Source organism: Xiphias gladius, chromosome 15 (genome assembly GCF_016859285.1).
Source record: "Xiphias gladius isolate SHS-SW01 ecotype Sanya breed wild chromosome 15, ASM1685928v1, whole genome shotgun sequence".
Lineage (NCBI taxonomy): Eukaryota > Metazoa > Chordata > Actinopteri > Istiophoriformes > Xiphiidae > Xiphias > Xiphias gladius.
The window spans coordinates 24957768-24980141 of record NC_053414.1 but is presented as its reverse complement, the minus strand read 5'-3'; the positions used below and the strand labels follow the sequence as shown (position 1 = coordinate 24980141).

The 22374-nt window shown below is 39.7% G+C and overlaps 1 protein-coding gene across 7 annotated transcripts in view; it reads right to left on the bottom strand.

Annotated features, from left to right (window-relative positions):
• cnnm2b (cyclin and CBS domain divalent metal cation transport mediator 2b) overlaps nt 1-22374 on the bottom strand; it is a 36871-nt gene that overhangs the window by 12829 nt on the left and 1668 nt on the right. Inside the window, exon 2 of one of the 7 annotated variants that reach the window (XM_040146214.1) lies at nt 21464-21627. The exons of the other annotated variants lie outside the window; for them this stretch is intronic. Within the exon in view, the coding sequence (XP_040002148.1) occupies nt 21596-21627 (32 nt within the window). The 3' untranslated portion in view covers nt 21464-21595. Of the gene's footprint in view, nt 1-21463; nt 21628-22374 lie in introns of those variants that run through there. 7 annotated transcript variants of the gene reach the window in all.

The following is a 22374-nucleotide window of genomic DNA, read 5'->3' as shown; positions in this document are numbered from 1 at the left end:
CAAACGCAAATGGAGCCTTGGTGGGTTAAAGCAATCAGGCCTCTGAAGTCCTTGAGCAAGCAATTACTCTAAGCTGCCCAGGGAGGGAATGGCAAATGGAATGGCCAGCACAGCACAGGGAAACAGATCAATGCTCACTTCCTTCTCTTTAATGGCATCCCCTCCACTCGCATCGGGTTTATAAACATAGCTTTCAAATATAGGTTTGTAGCCAAAGAGTGTCGACCTTAATGTCACCTTAATCTTCAAAGTTTGAGCTGAAATTAAATGAAACATGAAAATCCAGAAAAAACGCAAGTGAAGTGATTTAATTTCACTTAAAATAATTTCAGCACAAATCCACTTGTTTTAAGATCTTCTTTTATCAAGTAACATTACAGGGTTTTGTATGAGTTCCTTGTCATTTAAAGGAATTGTCTGACATTTTGGGGAATCCACTTATTTTCTTTTTCTTGTTGAGAGTTAGATGAGCACATCAACTCTGCTGTAATGTCTGTACGGTACGCAAATATGAAGTTACTGTCAGCAGCTGCTTAGCTTAGCTAGCCTGGCTAGCTTCACTGTACAACATGTGCATGTAATCAAGCAACACCAAAGGCCACAACCTCAACACTTATCTGACGTAGCCTCAATAAAAAGTTAGCATTGCAATGATTTATTTAAATAACTTTTTTTTGGGATATAGTATTTTTATACTGCATATACTGTGTAAAAACTGTTCTTTTTATTGTGTCCACCTTGCGTATATGGGAATCTCAGGTTTGGTTTCATCACAGGAAGAGGAACAACCAATCGGAATGTGTGTCAACATAACCTCACCTTTCCGACACGAAACGAGGCCTGACCTCTAACCTTTATGTAAGCCAACTGATAAGAGGTGGAGGAGATCACACACAATCTGTTCTGGTCTTTAAGTGGCCATGTGCACACATACGCTGAACACACAAGCGTAACAGCACAAGTCACTTGTTTGACAAGTTAAACTAATCCCATCAGGATGTTTGTCGACATTAAGAACACTTTCCATCACCTCCTTCTATGGAGGAGTTGGGGAACTATCAGAGATGACCCATTGTAGGAATTTTCACAGAGGCAACATAGGTCACTAGTTTAAAAAAAAAAAGCATGACACACACAGGAAAAAACTGAATGGGAAGCTATTGAAATGACAGTGAAATGCATGTTTGTGCAAAATTTAGTAGTGTTTATTCTAGAGTCTGTCCCATGGGCTGCAATGTAAGGAGAAAGAAATGTCTCAAATTCCATGGAACAGACAGCAAAGGGAAAATCATACACCCAACGTTTGCTTCATAATATTCCTGATATTTTATATGGAAGTCTCAAGGTTAGTCATTTGGCATGTTTTGAGAAAATATTTTTGCCACCTTACAGCTGTGGCTCCACAGATGGCAATGTCAGTCCGTTCATTGAATGAAATTTCTCAGTTATTAAATGGGTTGCCCAGAGGATGAATCCTAACGGCTTTGAAGATCCCTTGGAGTTTCATCTGGTGCCACCAGCAGGTCAAATGTATTACCTATCCTTTGAACTATATTCACATCATCTGCGTGTATAGGTACAAAGTTTGGTAAAGACATTCATGGCTACCAGATGATGAATCCTAATTACTCCCAGAAGATCATTCATATTCCCTTTGGGTGGATTTGTAATGCCTTCAGTGATTCCCTAACTTTTCCTGTAGTGCTACCAAGAGGTCAGTATTTTCACTTATCCTTTGAAATAACTCAATATCATCTTGGTGGATTGGGCACAAAACTCTGTACAGACATTCATGGTCACCAGAGGATGAATCATAATGACTTTGGTGATCCCCTGATTTTTCCTCTGGCACCGCCATGAGGTTGATGATTTTAGTTCAAAGTAAAATGTTTGGAGAACTACTGGATGTATTGCCATGAAACTTACAATCATTCCTGTCCCTTTGGTGATCCCCTAATATTTCATTGAGCACCATCATCAGGTCAAAATTTTAATCAGTCCTATACTTTGGTTTATGTCTGAATACCCACAAAACTAATGATATAATCCCATCAAAGTTGCACTTTGTGTTTAGTGTTAACTTGCTAAACTAAGATGGTGACCAGGTTAATATTACCTGCTAAACATCATCATGTTAACATTGTCATTGTGAACATGTTAGCAAGATGATGTTAGCATTTAGCTCAAAGTACTTTCATTCCTAAGCACAGCCTCACAGAGCTGCTAATGTTGCTGCAGACTCGTAGTCTTGTCCATGGTATGAATTAGAATCAGAATGATTCATCCTCTAGGGACCATGAATGTCTGTGCAAAACTGAAGGACAATCCATCCAAAAGACATTGAGTTATTCCAGTTTGGACCAATGTGGTGGAACAAGTAGCATCTCAATCACTAGAGAGGTGTCTTGCCACTAGCATGGCTAAATACATGCAGTTGTTTTTGCCCAGGATAATCTTTTGTTTATTTTAGGATGTTGGTCAGTGTTACATATAGTGTTATACATGTAAGTGGTAGCTGAGCAATTTAAATGTTAGCTAGGGACTGGAGCATATCAGTCTCTCTTTATAGGGAGAAGTAAAGAAATCAGTTGAGTTGAGAATCATAGAGTTAAATTGGACCTTTTCTTCAACTCATAAATGTTTCATAGTCAGTTTAAATACATTTGGATACTTTGTTGCTCTCATTACATTTATTTGTTTTTTTCTGAAGTGACTCCAAAATTTAATTTCTCAAACGTCAGCCAACCTCTATGAGCACTACAACTGTTCTTCTAAAAGGATGTTTGTGTCAGGTGGGACTATTATATGTAAATGAAGAAATAAAAGTTGCCAATTTACAAGTACGGGTACTTCTTCTGGTGTTGTTGTCTAAAGTCTATCTAAAGTCTAGTTCTGTCTCTGTCAATGTTAGACACACAGACACACACACACACACACACACACACACACACACACACACACACACACACACACACACACACACACACACACACACACACACACACACACTTGTCGTTCGGACAGTAGCTCCACTCCAAATCGTTTGGTCTCGCTGTCCCACAAGATGAGTGCATACTTTCCAGTTTCCCACAAGGACAAAATACCATACAAGTGACAGAAAAAAATGCAGCTTCTGTCTTCCATAAATATATTGCGAGACAATGACAGCCTGTTTATTCATAGCTCTTTAGCTGCTGTTATGGCAGTGGATTTTGTCGGGGGGGCTGGAGGTAGAGTGGGGAGGCTGACCCTCTGGACCTTCTAGAGCCTGGAACTTGGCAGCGGGCCTTGGGGAGAGCGTGTCCTTGCGAAGACCAGTCGTCTGGGGTCCTATAAGCCACCACTGCTGCCTGACATCTGGGGCTGTCTAGCTGGGCTGAGACTGAATGCATGCTGGGTAGTCCAGCCCACAGGCACACTGCACACATCAGGGTCAGGGGTCAATTCACTTTCAATTTCATCCATTAAAGCAACATGTTTTCTTGGTCAAAAACTGGAACGTTTCAGTCATTATAAGGATCTTGTATGCAATTTCTAAAACATTTCTGAGAGTAATGGTAATGTCATTAGCCCTGTAAATGGCAGTTTCAGTTTACATTTGTAATTGAGTGAAGTTAAGACGCACACACATACACAGAGGATTATTTTGTTTCCCTTAACAACAAAGCAGCAAATGACTACGGTACCAGGAAGTGCTTGATCTCACTCAGGAGACAGTCAAGTACCACAACACGTTTGTTTAGTTAATGTGTTTGAGTGTTTCTTTAAAACACTGGCTGTAAGATGATGAAGATGCACAGAAACAGATGCACTGGACACTGTCGTGGCCAAGATTGTGTTACTGCTGTATTTATTCATTTGTTTATTTCTTAATTTTTCTTGGGACGAAAATATTCAAATCAAAAATTACCAAATTTTAACAAGATTAAGTGTCTACAGCCAGATTGGCAGCACTAAGAGGCTGGACTGATACACAGCAATGCCTTGAGGTAAATGCTAACATCAGCATGCTAACATAGGCACAATGACGATGCTAACATACTGATGTTTACCACCATCTTAGAATTGGTATTGGTCATAAACCTGATGGTGGTGCTACATGAATTTAAGGAATAACCAAAATATTTATAAGGAAACCATTCTTGCTGAGATATTTCCCTCAAAAGCCCGTGGTGGCCCCAGAGGAAAAGTCGAGGGATCAACAAAATCAGCTGGCTTCATCCTCTGGGTACCAAGAATGTACAAAATTTCATGTAATTCATCTGATATTTCTTGAGATATTTCAGCACAGACTGTTCAGAAAGTGGTGGACTAACTGAGAGACCAATTAAAACATAAAATAAACCTTTACAAATCCCAACATGTTTAACTTTATATTAAAAAATATAATCTACACTTCAGATGCCCAAATTTCCACATAACAAAACCTGATTGGAAATTCAAAAATAAAGTTGAAATATTGCAAAAAAGGTTTTATGCCTGGCTGAGATGGAAAAGTTGGTGTATTGATAAAAGGACAATATAAGGTCAATAATAAAAGGTCAATGATGCGTGGGACTTAAATATCTATTGAAACTTCCACTGAAGAGACTAAAACTTGTGGCAGACAAAAACATCACATCTATGTGAACTGATGAAGAGACTGTGATGTTCCTCAAATGAATACATTAATTACATATTAATGCCATATTTCCATCATGTGTTCCACAGGGTTTAACCTGCGCTCCTTAATTCGTCATCTTGTTATGCCCTCTTACTGTGCAAAGGTTTAATGGCACCCGATTAGCAAATTGGTGCCACCCTTATTGGTGAACCAACACCTAATAACCCGAAAAGGTCTGATCGAAAAGCACATTAATTTGGCTTTACTCCTTCCAAGTTTCTGGGAGTGCAGTTAAAATTTGCACCACATTTGGATAGAAACCGGGCTAATGGTAGCTACAGCCCTGCTACTCTGGTGTGTGGAGGCTCCAAAGCCAAGCCTGAGAACCACCACTCAGGCCTTCAGAGACTAAGCCGTGTGCTCTTTTCCACCATTCCCAGCTTATTTATGGAATGCAGCTTTGTCATATTTTTCCATAGCGCAATTTTCCCCTATAAATAGGCACATAAGGCTTGGAGAGTTGGGGTGGGAGTATGAGGGGTCAGTATCTGTTCTGGACACTCATCATTGCCCCCCCTCCCTGTCTTGCTCTCCTCCTATTTTTCCAAATATTTGAGCACTGACAAATATAGTGCAATGTTAGGGTGATGGGAACCCATTGGATGGTCTTTCTTCTAAATCTACCTCCAGTGAAAAAAAGCAGCAGAGTTTCCAGGCATTCTGACCCATTTTTCCATTGACATGGACAAAAACTTTACCCTGACGCTTGTAAGATGTCGACTATTTAGAGCTTCGTAATTTATGTAAACATTTAGTTTGCATACACATGCAATAAAATAAAAAAAATTCAGTGTTTTGGTATTATGTATTATCTGGAGACCTAAGTGGAATGTGTGTCTGTCTGTATGTTTGTGTGTATAAATGTTTGTATTTCCTCCACAAGTATTATAGATGAAACAGATAAATTCATGGTGAGCCATTCATTACCTTAATATAAATAAAGGAACAAATTAAACTTAATCTGTCACTTAAAGGGGAAGTACAGCTGCTGCTCTAGAGGAGACTATGTAAACCTCAGAGGAAATACTATGAGTGATGTCATGTGTGTGGTCAAACAGGCTACACAAGGGTTCCCTTAGTCACATTTTTTTTGACCTTACACTCTGGTCAATAAGGCGGTATGATGTGCAAGAACTTTGCTGAAAGACTTTCCTGTAGAGACAACGAATTTGAAAAGAATGTTTGAAAAGAGTGCAGTGTTTTGTAGGACCTGGTGTCTACCTGACCAACTGCCCAAAGTACTCCTTAAGACACAGGTATCTAATATTTGACTATGTTAATACTAATACTAGCTAACACCAATTTAGACATTGTGACTCAGCCTTACCTGGAAAATTTACAAAGGATTTTTCAAGCACGCTGGAACATGCTTCTATGGCCCAAAACTAAGCGAACATTACCTGGGTTTTTTTTCTTTTTCACTTTAAACCCATTTCCTGATAAGAAGTCAAATCAACCAATCGGCTCTTTTGACACACCAGGCTAACACATTGTTCAGATTTATGTGGTGTGCAGATTGGCTCCTCTGAGTCTCTGTTAAAGATAGTTACTCATGAAACCCTTCTCTGCGTAAAGCCCCAGATGTTTACATGCATCATTGCAGAACTATCATTCCTGTCTTAGTGTTTAGTTGATATCCTTCAAGATTCCTGAGGAACAAGAATACTTTGGAAGTAGAAGACTGGTGACAGCATGGTGTCCATTACCTGTAGTTTAGCAATAACAAACTTCATTATTCTGACAGCACTGCAAAGAGTAAATCCAAATACAGTAAACCACTTCCTCTCTATTTGTATTAGACTACGCTACATCAGGGTACAAGATGACTAAAGATCCAAGATAACCAGATGTTAAAGGTCAGGAAAAATACAGGTGAGCTGTGTGTTCCACAAATCTTTTTCCTGTTTCCCTAAATTTGAATTAGAAAGTTTTTTTTTTTAATGATAATGTTCCTCATCATAGAAACACAGGAGTCTCCTGGATAATTTACCAATGCTACAGCGTTATGTTACACATTTGTTTCATTAAGTTCTTCTGAATACTACAAGTCTTCCTGGAGCTTTGCTACTTCATGACAGCTTCCCATCTTCATGCACCTTGCATCCGGGTGAAATCGTGAGGAACCTTTGTGTCCGAATGTTTTTTGCTTTTTCTTGCACAATATTCTCACAAATTGCTGTAGAGCTTGTAGAGCTTGTATTAATGACCATTATTTCCCGACATATTCAGAGTAATTCTTAACATGATGAGGAAACACATTCTTATGTCCAAGACCACAGCATTTAACTTTCTTGCTGACACATACAGGTGGAGGACAAATTAAAGGAAAAAACAGAAAAATGATGTGATTCATGTGCAACAGCCTTCGCAGTCACCAGATCTAAAAAAAACACCAAATGAGGGAATATCTTTTAGAAGAAAGGTGTTCATCCCTCCAGCAGAGTTAAAGAGACTTTTAGAATTAATGCCAAGGGGCACTGGAGCTGTCCTGGCAGCACGTGGTGGCTCAATACCTTACTAAAACACTTACTGTTGGTTCTTCCCTTAACTTGTCACCTATCTGCAGATCTAAACAGGTAGGGTCACTTTGACAGAGATGGACACTGGCCACTAACTTAAGTTACAGAAATGGTCATGGGGATGGTCTGTAATTCAGTGGTCATCCAGCTAAACAGCTGGGGAACACAGACTTAAGATTAATTCGGGCGTGCAAACACTCACACACAAACACACACACACACACACACACACATACACACACCCAGTTCAGGCAAAGAAAAACAAGACTGACCAGCTAAACAATCCTTGACAAGCAAACACAGGAAATTACAGAGGACATACTGTATGTGGTGACATATTAACATTTTATGTCAACACATTCATATCTCCTACTACTGCTATTACATTTATAATTTTACTGTTTCAATAGAGAAACAAAACAGGTGCAAAATTTTACTGCTGACACCAAGTACCATCAAATGTGCCTTTGTAGATTCAGCATGGAGGCTAAAATGACTAGACTGGCCTAAGAGAGCCTGTTTGAAGCTGTATGAAATATCTGAAACTACTTCTGAAACTAAATATCGGACTGAAAAATGATACATACCTGAAGTGCTGTAACGCATTCTAATGTTTCTACAGGCCTATGCACTATATTACTATATTACATTGTCCGTTTTCTCCGATAATTGAGCTAGAGTGATTTACAGCACAAAGGGAGATGGCTTTACAGCACTAAAGTTAGCATACTTGTTTTAAAGGGGCTTACCGGAAATGTAGTTGACCACATATATTGAGACAGGGACGTCCTGTGGTTACAGACACAGTCCTGTGCCCACAAAGTAATAAGCTTTCTACACTCAGTGACAGGAGAAATCACCAAGTTCATTGTACCTGAAAGGAGACACCAGATGTCAACCTGGTCACTTATTTTAACCTTTTGAAAAACTTTATTTGAACTCTAGGTGGCTGAAATGCACGCTAAAGTGGACTGTGGCACATCAACCAGTCTGGTGTTTGCGTTCAGTCACTGATGCTTTGGTCCCTTTCCCTCTGATGGCCTTTGGGTCAAACAATACAGTTAAGATGATATGGACAAACCAGGGTAATGTAGAGATGTCAAGTGTGCTCACAGCTCCTAACCATCATTAATAGGCCTTGGTCACGAGATCACTCTGCTACTACTAGCCAGTGGTGTTTCACTACACACACACACACACACACACACACACACACACACACATGCACAAATACACACATACAGTACAGCCACACACATGCACACTGCTGGAATGACATTGTTGTTCATTCAGAGAAGCAGCTTGCTGTCGTAGCTGGCTGCGTTTGTTGTTGAAAGGTCCCCTGGGTGGAGATTCCTTTGGGCCTCAGTCATAAGGAGAGGCATCAATGGGAAACCAGTGGGGATAAATGAATGGGCCTGTGGTCAGGTGGTGCTCTGTTATGTGAGTGTTGCAACTGCTGAATGGTGAGCACATCATACAACGATGACAAGAACCAGGGGTGTTTTAAAGAAGCAAAAATAGAAAAGAGTAGAATTAAGATTGATTTAAATTAAGTTTTTGAGAAAAAAAAATCGTCTTCACATGGCATTTCCTTTGGCACGGTTAACACCAAGGACTTGATGAAATTACTCGTGTATTAAAGAACTAAATAACTGTCTAATGCTGGCAATGAATGTGATGATTATGTTTCACCACTAGTAGCATATTGATTTCTGCTATCTTTATTTTGTCCAGTTCTGAGGCAGTTGTAGGTTGGCACAAGAACGGTGCACGCCAACAGAAAGCAACTCACATGGTATACACAGCCTATCAGTGACAGACATTCAGTGCATGATACTTACTCTTTAAAGCTCTCTGTGAGAAGTTGATGCAATAGTGACACCAATGACATAGGGTCAGAATGCAGAAACTGCAGTTTGTTGCACTTTGGATGAAGTGTACTACCTGGTACTTGCAGATCATATCGCATCAAGAAACGGTATTATCTTTCATTTCTATTCATCATTGTTACTAAAACGAAGCCGTTTTAGAACGTGCCACTATAATTTTGTGCCAGAGTACTATCCAGTCCTACACAGATTAGAATAAGAAATTCTGATGGGTCATAGGTTATACCAGTAGTTTAACATTTTAGGAAATACGCTTTCTTTCCCAAAATGAGACAAGAAAATTGATATAAGTCTTATGTCTGTCCAGTATGTATAGAGTTGGAGTCGGGAGTCGTTTAGCCCAGCTTAGCATAAAGACTTGACGCAGGGGAAAACAGCTCGCCTAGCTCTACCCAAATGAAACAAAATACTTATAAAGTTCACTAATTAACATATTTTAATGGATTAATATGTATACAAAACAAAATGTAAAAACCACAATATGTTGGGACATTAAATGCTAGAACTTTTTCTTGACTAGCAACGACTGTGCTCACATCCCAAAGTCTTGTCATCGCAGTGAGGTTGATAGGTTTGGTACGATTGGGCCTGTGATGAGACCAAAACCAAAAACTGTGTTCACCGACCTTGTCTGGCTACACACGCTGTAGCTGAAGAAGCTGCATAGAATTACTGGGCAGATGGGTAAACTGTTGTCCTGTCAAGAAATATACATGGGATGTAAATCACCCTAAAATCTCAGATCGCATTTTTTTATATTTACAGATTACACAAATGAGATACCTGTTAATTTGTGATCATGAAAAGGTGTTGATAGGCATTTATCTTGTCACTTTGGATTCTGTTTCTAGTCTTTATGCTTAGCTAGGCCAAACATCTTGACAATAGCTCCGTAACATTGTATACATTTGTAACATATGTAACATTTGAAAGAAGAAATAACACAATACTGCTCTTAAAATGTGAACTCATAAGCATTAAAACACAACTTTACTCAATTCAATACACACAGGGGTTGTGCTGCTACAGCCTTATTTGGTCCGGTATGACCAGTAGCCTATGATAGCTTATGTTAGTTAATTTAAGATATCATTGAGTGACTGATGTTACTAAGTCAGTTTATTGATTTCATGACTCTTCTCTACCCGGGCTACTGTTCCACTGTGTTTTCATATGTTACAGATATTATTATCGCAGAAGTAAAACAAGCAACTGACTCAAGAGACTCTTGGAAAATGAAATGAAATTCAGTGTCATTAATTTTGAAATTCCCACTTGTGGCCACAGTGGCTGCTGTTGTTGCATAGTCTCGCTTTAACGCACTACATACACTGATACGAGTACTCTCATCTTATTCTCGGAATGAAAGTAAATGAGTTTAATTCCCTAAATAAACTGTTTCTGTAAAGACATAATGAAATAAAAACATATATTTCAAGTTCTAATCATGTGTCCTTGTGTTAATTGTTCTGTTATTTTTTGGCACATGCCAAATATATAAAAACCTCTTTTCTTTTGAGTGTTTTATATCAGAATACCTCTCTATTTGTCTAAACCATTAAAATATTTCTCATGACTCATGCTGAACACAGGGGCATATGCATAACTTGGTCTGTATGTTGGAGGAGGTTAGCGAGTGGTTTGGGCGACTAGCTATCCTCCCCCGTCATATAAACCCATGCTTGACCGTACCACAAGCTTGACCGCTTGTGGGTCTTAGTAGCTAGCAGAGCAATATAAAGTAGGAGGTGTGTGTTTGGATGTCAGCTGCAAGAAACTTTGTTTACATTTCCAAAAGAGCGAGGTTGAGATCTAATTTTCATCCTTTCTGGCTCATCTTCTGCCTCTTGATCCTGTACAGCTCCATGTCTCTGTACAGCTCTGTACTCTGCCATATTTGCTTAACCATGTCCACTCTTCCTATCATACTTGAAGGACTGGATTTAAATCCCTCACTTAACTATTCCGTTTGAATCACAAATACATTATGGAAGCTACAGATGCTCTAACTGCTCTAACTCTAAAAATCATTTAGTTACTATTTTACCATGAAAATATCACCATAGAGAAAAGAAAAATTCTTGGTGTATTTGCTTTTAAATATGGAACATTTAAAGTTGAATAAAACACATACAAGATCTAGCTTACCTGCCAGGTTGTTAGTGGAAGCAAATTTTGTGTGCAGTAAGCACTTGTTCATTTGAGATGCAGAGATACATAACCAGTTTAAGTCACTTCATATTGTTTTTAATCCTTTATAAACCCATATATTAAAGTGTCATACTGTATGAAAACAAGGGTGCTGAGATGTTTGAAAATGGATCCATCCACGAAGCATGTTTTTTTGTTTTTTTTTCAATGAAACATGAATTACCTGCCTGCAAAAGCAAACTTTAGGAGGGAATGTCAACAAAATAAACAGCAATGACATGTCACACAGCACCCTCACTACTGCAGCCGACTCGTTTCACGCACTCTTGTGACACAGAAAGAGGAAGCTCGTTTAACACCTGGAAACACGCTTTTCTGGCACAGAGTACTTGGAGCTTTAAAACTCATAATTAATACCTCAATAAAAACAATTAGCCGGGGCGAAATCCTTAAAGCTAGAATGAGCTAAGTACTCAATAAAAAAGCTCCCGTGCTTTGTGGAATAAGCTTTGAGAATGTGGGTTGTTGGGGAAAACTTGAAACCTGCGAGAATGTCCCGCATCCTTGGGTTGTTTTTATAACGTTACTCTTCCACACAGAATCATCAAGTTGCTACCCTCAGTGATTGGACATTTTAATTATTTTTTCTAAAATAGAAATTTTAGAGATAAGAATATTATCATCATGCTTATTATATAAAAATATACACTCCAGTCGAACACTTAATGTCATCCACCTAGAAAAATGATTGATTTACACTTCCACTTTCAATGATGACTTAGTTACGGTATTTCGTAGGGTATGAGTGGCCGTAGGCTTACTGATGTGAAACTGATTTTATTTTTCGGAAGAATGTATCATAATAAGCTAGCGGTTAAATCGCACTCTAAAAAACAAAGGATCAAACATTAAAGTGATGATTAGTCATGATTATTACAAGTCGGTCCATTTGTCCATCTAAGTGTGTGGTAATTGAAATACTGCAACCCTGCCACAGTGGAAAGATGTGAACAGCCTTGAGCAAAGAGTGTCAATCAACACCACATGGTGTTAATGCATTTCCTGGAAATGATCTGAAATAATACTTCACAAACAAGTAAGGTCTTGACCCTGTAATGCTCAAATGGCCCTTAACACTGGTTCTCTCAACACTGAGTCCCTTCTGATTACTAATTAACCATTACTGATAAAATCACACCTAACAATTCTTTTCCTAAAGGGAAACAGAATTGTTATTTTGATGATGATTATAAACAGTAAAGTCAGCATCGACAACCACTGGCAGCTGTCTTCTGAAGCACAAGAAAAGGACATCAAGAGTTGAACTGACTAAAACTGACTGAAAACAACTAAAATGCTAAATAAGCACAGCAAAGTCACACAGCAAAATCACCATCTGCAATGGAAGCAAACAGGACAGGAATAATAATTCAAGCTGCGGATGGGGTTAAGACTTGGAGTCTGGATCTGGGTCTGGAGGGTCAGCTGGAGCAGTGGCAGGGGCCTGCAGCCCATAGTGGGGCTCTACTAGCAGTTTCCCCCCTTGCTGTTAGTTGGGAGACACCAGAGAGGGGAAAAGGGCTGACATACCAAGAGAACTGAATGACCTAAAAATGCATCTGTGCATTTAGAGTATAAGCACATGAACAGATATCTGGTTTCTACCCAGTTTACTTCTGCATATGGATGTGGCACAAAAAAGATCTTAAACAGTGTATTCAAACTGCTTTTTCCCCTGTTTACACTTACGTAACACATCTCATCTGTGTCACATGTGAGAAAAGAATCTTAATGGGGCCTTTTTTTTTTTTTCCCCGAGGTGGTATAAAAGAAGCTACTAAAAGAGCTATATGTGGAATTAAGGGGCTATTTAAGATATTGATATATACTGTGTTTGCTCTGATATTTTGTAAGAAATGAAAACAATTAGCTGAAAGCCATGATGCAGGGTATTTATTCTTAATTTCAATCCTTTTTGAGTTGTCAATCGGAGTCTATTTTAGGTGGATTTTCCCCATAATATATCTTTGGCAGTGTGAGGGCACGAAATGGTCACATGCACTTTTGAGAATGACACTTCAAGGCCCATTGGCTTTTGCTAATAAATGCTTACGGGTAGCTGGTGCCAATTTCTCAGAAACCAAAACAGGGGTGTGAGAATTTTCCAAATGTCCCCAAAAAATGACTTTGATTAGTTTCCCACAGACTTCTAAAATTCATTACTTTCATTAATAATCAAATCATGCAGCATCCCTTAAGAGTAAGTATAAACTCTCGATGCTCAATCCTTGTTGTTTTATTTATTAATGTGTTTTAAATGGCCAGCTGAAATGAAACACTACCACTGCTGAAGTCTCCGAAAAGTAGGCTCCATCAGCTGATTGTAAAAAGCGCTGGTGTCTTTCGGGCCCCGTCTTGGGCTTTTCCTCCTGCCAGTAAATGGAGAGACGGACAGTGTGCCCGGTGTTATCAATGAAGCCAGCCTCTTGGCTCTCCAAAAAGTGCAGCTTGGAAGGAGTCCATGGCAGGGCATTAGGCCTGGAGGTTTGTGTCGTTTGTAATTTATAACACTGAGGGAAATGGGCAAGAAGACAATATGGAGAGAAGAGGGAGAGAGGGAATGTGGGAGGAGGGGGATGGGACTTGCTGCACAAGCAAGTGGCTCTGCTTCCCTGAGTGTGCTGCACAGAGCCTGGTTACCAGGCTGACCAAGCTGGAGGGCTTTCTGTCCCTCTTTGAGGCACAGCCTGAATGGGCCCTGTTTTTCCTTTTGCTCAAGTCAGACTCATACATAAATTAGATAAAGATATAGTCGTATATACGTTCATATAGGTGCAAATGCAGAGTAAACTAATGGAAAAAGGAAAGGAGTGCTTGATTTAAAAATTTTTTTTACAAAAATCATACGCACTACATGTTTGATAGCAGTTAGCAGCAGCTTTACTGCACTTCAGACTTAAAAGTTGCCAAAGAGATGCCGGTTAATCAATGTTGATAACCTTCGTTAAGAAAGGTATCACTGCTCTCTTGTTTCACTGTGGTAGTCTGGCTCTGGAGCTCCATAAATCAACCAGTGTGACAGACTAACTGTGTAAAAACTTGGCCTGCAAACCTCGTATTTAGATGGATTTTCACAAATTTGCACATTTCATGCTCTGCAAATGAGACATAATAATCCCTGCAACACAGTGATCCTCACCATTATTCTCCTCCTCTAATAATCATACAGGGACACTAATGGCAGCAATTTCCCTTCATTTCATAAGAATGACATAATGCACAAGACCCAAATTACCACGATAATATCTTAAAGACGTAACTACAGTGAAAACAGATGAAAACAAAACAAAACAAAATGTCTATGACATTTTCCTCCCACCAGAGACATAAAGAATATGGCTTTGTACTAAAGATTATATTACAGATTTTCTAAAAATCTGAATTAACCTTTATTACATTTCCTGTAGAGAGATCTGCCATGAAACAAAAAATGAGCATCTATATCGTCTCGAATTGATGAAATTACAGATAAAGTTCTTGGTTTTGTGGTTTTTAGCTCTGGAAGAAAAGGTTTGATGTTCACAACATTCATGAAAAGGTCCTGAATTAACTTTCATTGCATTTTTTTTTAGCAGTATTTCCCTTTAAAGTAATGAGATTTGCCATTAAATGCATGATTGCCTTGGACCATTCAGTCAACTCTGTGAACATCAACTAGTCTTCCAAATAGCCTGAGACCAGGAAAGTAATAAAGTAATTTTTAATGCCATCACTATATCAAAAACCCAAATATGCTCATTTGGCGTTTATGTGGTTTTTTAAAAAATGATTAAAGGATAGTGCACACTCAAATTTAAAAACTACTAAGGTTTCTGCTCACTAAGGCAACTCAGAATTCAAATCCAGGCCTTTTTGAAACTGAGCAAGTAATTTTTAGTCTGCGTTACACACATCGCTCCTCAGCTGTTTTGGGGACATTGCTTCTATCATGTCAGTTATGATGCCTAAATACCCTGTTAACACCTTGGCCCTTCATAAACAGGTCCAGTGTGATCTCTGTTTTGGGAAACAGCTTATTAAAAGGAACGTGGGGGTGGCTGCATTCTCGATTGCGTAATAACAAATTTTGCTCCGTAGTGCATGGCTACAGATCCTAGGCAACATGTGCTGGAAGCAGACTCAGCTCCTTAACTACATCCACAACACAAAACTACCAAAGCCTTTCTTGAGGAACAACCATCATCAGAGGCTACCAGGAAAGAAATGAGTCATTAATGAGTAAAACGAAACTTTTTTTTTTTTGGAAATGTGTGCAATTAGATATTTTAATCACTGGACACGACGGATTACCCTGTTATGATTTCCGTGGAGAAAATTCTGACCAAAAGAGACCTTAGTAATACAGCAATACCACTATGCCTGATACAATAAGTGCCTCAGATTTATCCTGCCTTTAGTAGGCATTCATAAAAGCCCATTGTCACTCTACTATAAGCAGCCTTTAGATACATCACTGTTTAATACAAATATGTCTGCCATACAGAGGCAGGAGGGCAAGATCACAGAGGTTCAGATCAAAACCAATCCACACAATTTGCTCTTCAAACTGAGGTTTCATAACATGCCATCTCCAAGGCAGAAGGGACCTTTTTGGGATTTCCGACTGTTTTTTAGACTGTAGCGTGTTCTGTTTTCTGTCGCGCCTTTGCACACAGGTTTGCCAAGTAGGGCAAATTTGGAGGCTGAAGCATTTTTCAACTAATGCCAAATGTAGCAGGCTGACGCTGAGACAGCTGTTTGTATGGTGAGCAACAAAAGCAGGAGTTGTAGGGCGGCACTGCACAATGGCGTAGCCTACCTGGATACAGACTGGGCTACACACAGAGCAAACATTTTACCTTTCCACCTAAGGACTCACAACACTGGATGGCGTATCAGGACCACTGCAGACAGACTCCTCCGGGACTTCTGAGTTAAATTCACAGTATGGGGTACCGGGAAGAAATAAATGTAAAGAAAAGTCATAATGCCAGATCAGACAGGCTGCGGGAATGCACTGCTCCCAGATTCACACTCCTCAACTGTTGTACTAATCGGGTCTTAAAAGCCTACTCCATGTTGTACCAGAATCTGAAGAATGTAGGCCAATTCAAAAGCCAGTCTTTTAACACAACAAACACAAGAGTTCAATCCAGACAAGATCTAAATCACCAAAAGTCAAATATGTATTCATTCATTTATTGTACTGTATTATCGCAATCAACAAAAATATTTTTGAATAAATGTGATTTATTACATATTACATCACATGTAGAATTTCTAGAATAAGCATAATGTCGCTATGTACAACACAAACATCCTATATTCCTACTATATTAATGGATTTATTACTTTACATCATTAACTACAAATAGCATATACTTCACATTACCACTGAGGATTTCCTGAAGCATACTAAACAATGTTTTAGATTCATTTTCTACCTACACAACCACCACTAATTTTTATCATTACTTACACTACTTATTTCATCACCTTTATTTCTTTGTCAACGTGTTTAATTGTGGTACTGACAGTTGCTAGAAGGGATCGATCTTGAAACTGTCCTTGGTTGCACATTCAAGAACACTGAGCTAGGCTTTGGTAAAAATCAAACCCTGAAGCCAAACAATAAGCAAAAAAGTATGTCTATGTTGTTTTCAGCTGGCTCCATTGCTCACAAGTGGCAAAAAAAAAAAGCAATACAAAACAAAAAAGAAAAAAAACTGCAGCTTTAAACTCACAATGAGAATCTACAGTACTTCCAGAGAGTTTCAACAAATCTCTGCAAAACTATGCTTTGGAAAAATCTCCTGACAGTGATGTTAATTATTCATGATTTTTAGTTAAAACATGGCTAAAACATGCAAAACATATTGTGCGGTTCTTTATATTCAGCATCAAGAGGACAAAAGAGAAAGCATTACCATAAACCAGGTTGCTACGACAGCAGTTTTTGGTTTCTTTCATAAAGTGCTGCCAAATGGGTTGCATTCAGTGCGTATGAAAACTCAAACAAAAAAACTTAAACAAAATACAGATGCTAATTATGGAGAAGAAAGTAAATATTTGTTTTAATAAACTAACTATGCAGGGAGACTTAATTGCCAAAAGGCAGGACAGATGCACGGATAATTGGGCATGAAACACAACCGATGTGATTTTTATAAAGTATAGTCTTTAAATAAAAATAAGATATGATCCTTTTTAAATGAACAAAATGTGGTAATGTGTTAACACACTATGCTATTCTGTTTGTAACAGGTACTTCTCACATGCAAATACTTCGGTGTCAAAATTACATTCCCTACAAGAGAAAATCTACTACAAATGCCGTCTCCTGTAACACAAAGTATAGTGAAAAGCAGACAACCTTTGATTCGAGGTAATTAGTTCTGATAAAGTGAGCGGCTGGCAGGAGAAGTCTTGCTGAGTTCAAAGGGGTGTCCCTCATCAGGAAACATTATGTGTTCTTACCAACATGATACCATTTAATCCCAACACTTGTTGCAGCGTTAGCCCCAAGGGTTACCAGGCAAACACTCCGACATGCTTTCTAGACCTTTGCTATGATATGCTCCCCACAAACACCCAGAAAGAATAAAACCACTTTCAGCAAAACACGATACTGCTGTCAGTATTTCGGTAAGGCCCACAGAGAAAAAATGAGTTTCACTTTAAGACAAAGGACTGAGCAAAGAGACCATGACGGCTGTTGAATCTGAATTAAGCATAGATTGGCCTATATTGCAGCAATCGGGGAACTAGTTCAAGACGTGCCAGGCCTCATGTAGGCTCTTTTACACTGGGGACCTTTCTCTCAAACAATGAAGGATATATACCCTGGGCTATGGTACACTAGATGAACATAATTTTGGTCATGTACCTTTAGGATACTCTACGTTTTCTGACGAGTGAGGAGTACGGTTAACATGGATGAAAATATAACAGAAATTGGTGGCTTTAAAAGGAGTGCTGTGGGGAACTGTCATATTTGCACAATGGCTCATAGACCTGTATTAGCAGTGCACATTTGAAACTAAATCAATTTACACACACAGTTTACAAGTTAGAGATAAGAAGAACTGAATTTATGTGTCTTTGTGCCCATTTTTAGCAAGGCAGGAAGACAACTGGGGGAAAAAAAGTTTTCCTTGCTTCTGTTGGGTCAAGTCCCAATTCCCCTCTGGAGTCCCATATACAAGTTAGGCAAGTGGCCTGCCTTCCCCAGGGGCAGAAAGCACAGTGTGGTGGATAAGTATACCTGTGCATAACCTGATTTGAGCTCTCCAAACATCCATACAGTTGATCCCTTCCTTCTCCCACAAGGCTGGTTACACTGCATGTGTGTGAGCGAGTGAATAACTTTCACTTTCAGGAATATCAAACAGAACTGGAAGTCAGAAGGGCAGCTAAATTCCTGTTTCTGACTCAACAACTTGGTTTGGTCCCAAATGGCACATACTGACCCACTCATTAACCAGTAAACCTGCAGCTTGACAAGCAGCCCCTGGATGACAGTAATTGTTGCAATCACAGACAGAGAGCAATTAATGACGGGGTCAGAAGTTTCCAGAAGGGTGTCTGCCTGAATTAAAAAGCTCCTGCATGAATCTGACTGTAACCCCTGACCTAGGGCCTGGGTCGAGCCATGTAAGACATAAGCATGGGCACACGGGAAGGATCAAGATCTGACTTTTGAATAGGCTTCTTTCAGATTTCTGCTTTCTTGTAGGGCCACATTAATTTAGGGTCACTTCTGACTAGATCAGGAGCCCTAATGAATAGAAGAATGAGTAATACAGTGAGTTATGCAATGTTGTAAAGGTGAGAATGTGAGCATAAAAGAATCTCCTACAAAATCACAAGTGTACAGAGAAAACACCTTGTCAGAAAGTTCAGATCCAACGCAAAGCTACGCCAGCTGCTCCAACGCAGTCTCTAATACGAGCGACATGTTGTGGGTTTTTCGTTTTTGTAACAGACTTCAGACGACTATGCAGCTCCGCAAGCGGCATCAAATTAATTAACAGTGACTTACAATACAAAGCACTTTGAACTGAGTGTGCGCTGCGAACAGAGCCAGATTGACAGGAAACTTTGACCCCGCAGCCCTCCCTACAACAGTTGCTTATGACTTCCATGAGAAGCTGAAAGGCAAATTCCCTCTGGCGCAGGCCCAGACGCAGAGACACTCTGCCTCAGCCACTACACACAAGAACTGGACCTATAGGATGAAGTATGTTGGGAATATAATGTGAACCTGTCATGTGTTTGTCCTTTAGTGATAGGAAACCGAATTCACAAAATGCCACTAACTTGAGTGAACAAAGACTACCTAGGCACACCAATGAAATTGCCAGTTTATTTTAACTTCAGTCAGTGATGGACCTACTACTTTATATGAACCTCATGCAGATGTGAGCATGGATTCATCTATGATTCAGGGTGGTATTCAACAAGTAGGGCTACATGATTTGGACAAATTATTATTAAGGTAATCAAAAGAAAAACTTTTGATATATTTTATATGACCATATCTGCTAGCATGCATTCACTGCTTTGTGGGTAGCAAAACGCCCACATTTCCACCCCTGCTCACTGTTCGGGATTTCAAACACAAACAACTGGATGCATAGAGCTGGATGACTGACAACATTAACTCTAATTTGGACATGTGTTACACTGACTCCATTCCGTACCAGCACCAAAGTACAGTAAATACGAATGTCAGGTACGTAGTCAGCAAGTGTCTGGGTTGAAGAAAAGATGAGAAGTGATCTGATACACTGGGCACGTGGCGAGGGCAGTGGAAGCAGACACACGTACCCAACCAAAACAACGCCTTGGATGGAAACTGAGGAGTGTCTCTTAAAAAAAAAACGATTTTGTGAATGAACTTTATTACATAGGTGTGTGGTAGTACTATAAGTCTACCACACAGTCTTTAAGACTATTTTCAAACATTCCTCCATACTACATGACTTGCTCCACTTTAATGGCTAATTTAGTTTAACTTTAGCATTAATAATTTAGACAACAAAATCCTGTGTCATGACAGCTCCTTTAAGGCCAATAAACTTGATACTGTCAGTACTGTTTTTTCATCAAAATACGCTTCTATTTAAGAATGATAAGCAGAAAAAGTGTTTTATTGTCAAAACAATTGATGACAATGTACAGTAGCCCACTGTGATTGGTCACTGATCCTGAACCAGCATAGAAAACTTTGCTTTTACACTCAGAGATGGCATTGCCTTCAATAACAAACATTTATTCCAAGTTTCTGTTTGTCACTGAATTAGGGCTGCAGATAATGATGACCAGTTAATCTGCCAACTATTTTCTCAATTAAATTGCTAATTGTTTTGTCTATAAAATGTCAGAAAATAGTGGAATATGGGCATTAAAATTTCCCAGAGTCCAAGGTGTCGTCTTCACATTGCCTGTTTTGTCTGACCAGCAGTCAAAAACCCAAAGATATTTGGTTTACACACATACACACACAGGTACACACAGACCTAAAAAAAGCTCAACAAAGAGTCGTAACACTTACAGAGTATCTGGATCATCAGATGTTCGCAATCAACTTTAACATGAAATAAAATGTTGTAAAAATTAGATAAGAGATACCGCAGGGGTCATATTCTTTAATATTATTATTGTAGTAATATAACATAGGAAAATGATTTACAGTAACTCTTCCTTAATGCTTTACTCGGAAAACGAGTGCATGTCTGTAAATAGTCAGCTGTGAGGAAAACAAACAAACCCCTCCAGCGAGTACATTATGTAATGCTAATTTGGCATGGAGAACTACACCTAATTTCTGGTAATGGAGCTCATTTATTTGTTCTGCCCCCCCCAATTAATCCTCTTAAAGTAAAGTGAATATTCTAATGAGCACGCAATGCATCAATCACGCTTTTTTCACATTTGACGTATTAGTAGACCAGCTGCTGAACAGGTATGCCTATGTATCAGTCCTATAGCTGCTTATTTGGCCATTACGAAAGAAGAGACTTGTACCAAATCTACAAACACTGCCAGGAATAACTCAGAGGCAAACACAGAGAGGGGGGTGGCTATGCAAAACATCAGGTAAACCATGGGGGGGGGGGTAAACATCTTTCTCAAACACCATGCGCATACACACACACACACACAACACATGGGGGGCTCGAGGGTGTTAGCTGTTATTCATTATCCACACGACTGCATTCCAGGGCTGGGCAAAAGGAGTTATCGCCACCATCACTCAGAGGCAAGCACAAGAGGGGTAGAGAGGGATTTAAGCAGGTTCTCAAACAAGATGCCCCCACCTGATAACCTTAGCACTGCCGTTGCACCATTCCCACATGTCCTAATGCATTCACAAATCAGAGAGAGATGGGGGGGGGGTAAAAGAAAGGGTGAATGAACGAGAGGAGGGCAAGGTAAGAGGAGGAAAGCAAGACAGAGAGCAGGAGGAGAGAGAGGGAGAGAAAGAGACCGTGTGAACATTAACACTGAATGGAAGCGATGGTGAAAGATAAGGACGCCTCCTCCTCCCTCTCACAGGAAGTGACCAGTGAGGCTGTGGCAAGTGCACCTCGCTCCTGATGTGGCTGCTTCAGTGCTTTGTGAGGCAGGCCCGATAAGAAGTGCCAAACCAACCCCATCCTCCTCCTCCTCCTCCTCCTCCTTCCCCTTTTTCCTTCACTACCTGGGCTTTCTTGTGAAATCTTGAAGGGGACAAGAATTCCTCCTCCTCTTCCTCCTCCTTTTATTCCTGAAAATCAGGTTTTAGACATTTTGGATTCACTCACGCAACTTGACCTAAAGATGGGCAGAGCGGCAAAGGCATTCCAGTGCAGAATGAAGGGGAGAGCTGGGGCTCCTACTATTACAATACCAGACATACTGTTACATAACTCACCTGTCCATCCTGCCTCCTCCTAGGGGGAGGGTGGACAGGTGAAAGGCCGACCTGCTTGTGCAACTTTAACTGTATCACTGGAGGGCCAAGAGAGCCTTCGGACACCTTTACACGGTGAGCTTTTCAACTGGCATTCGAACAACAGACATGTCATGTTTAGGCGTCTAGGGGTTGATGAGAGTCAACTGACAA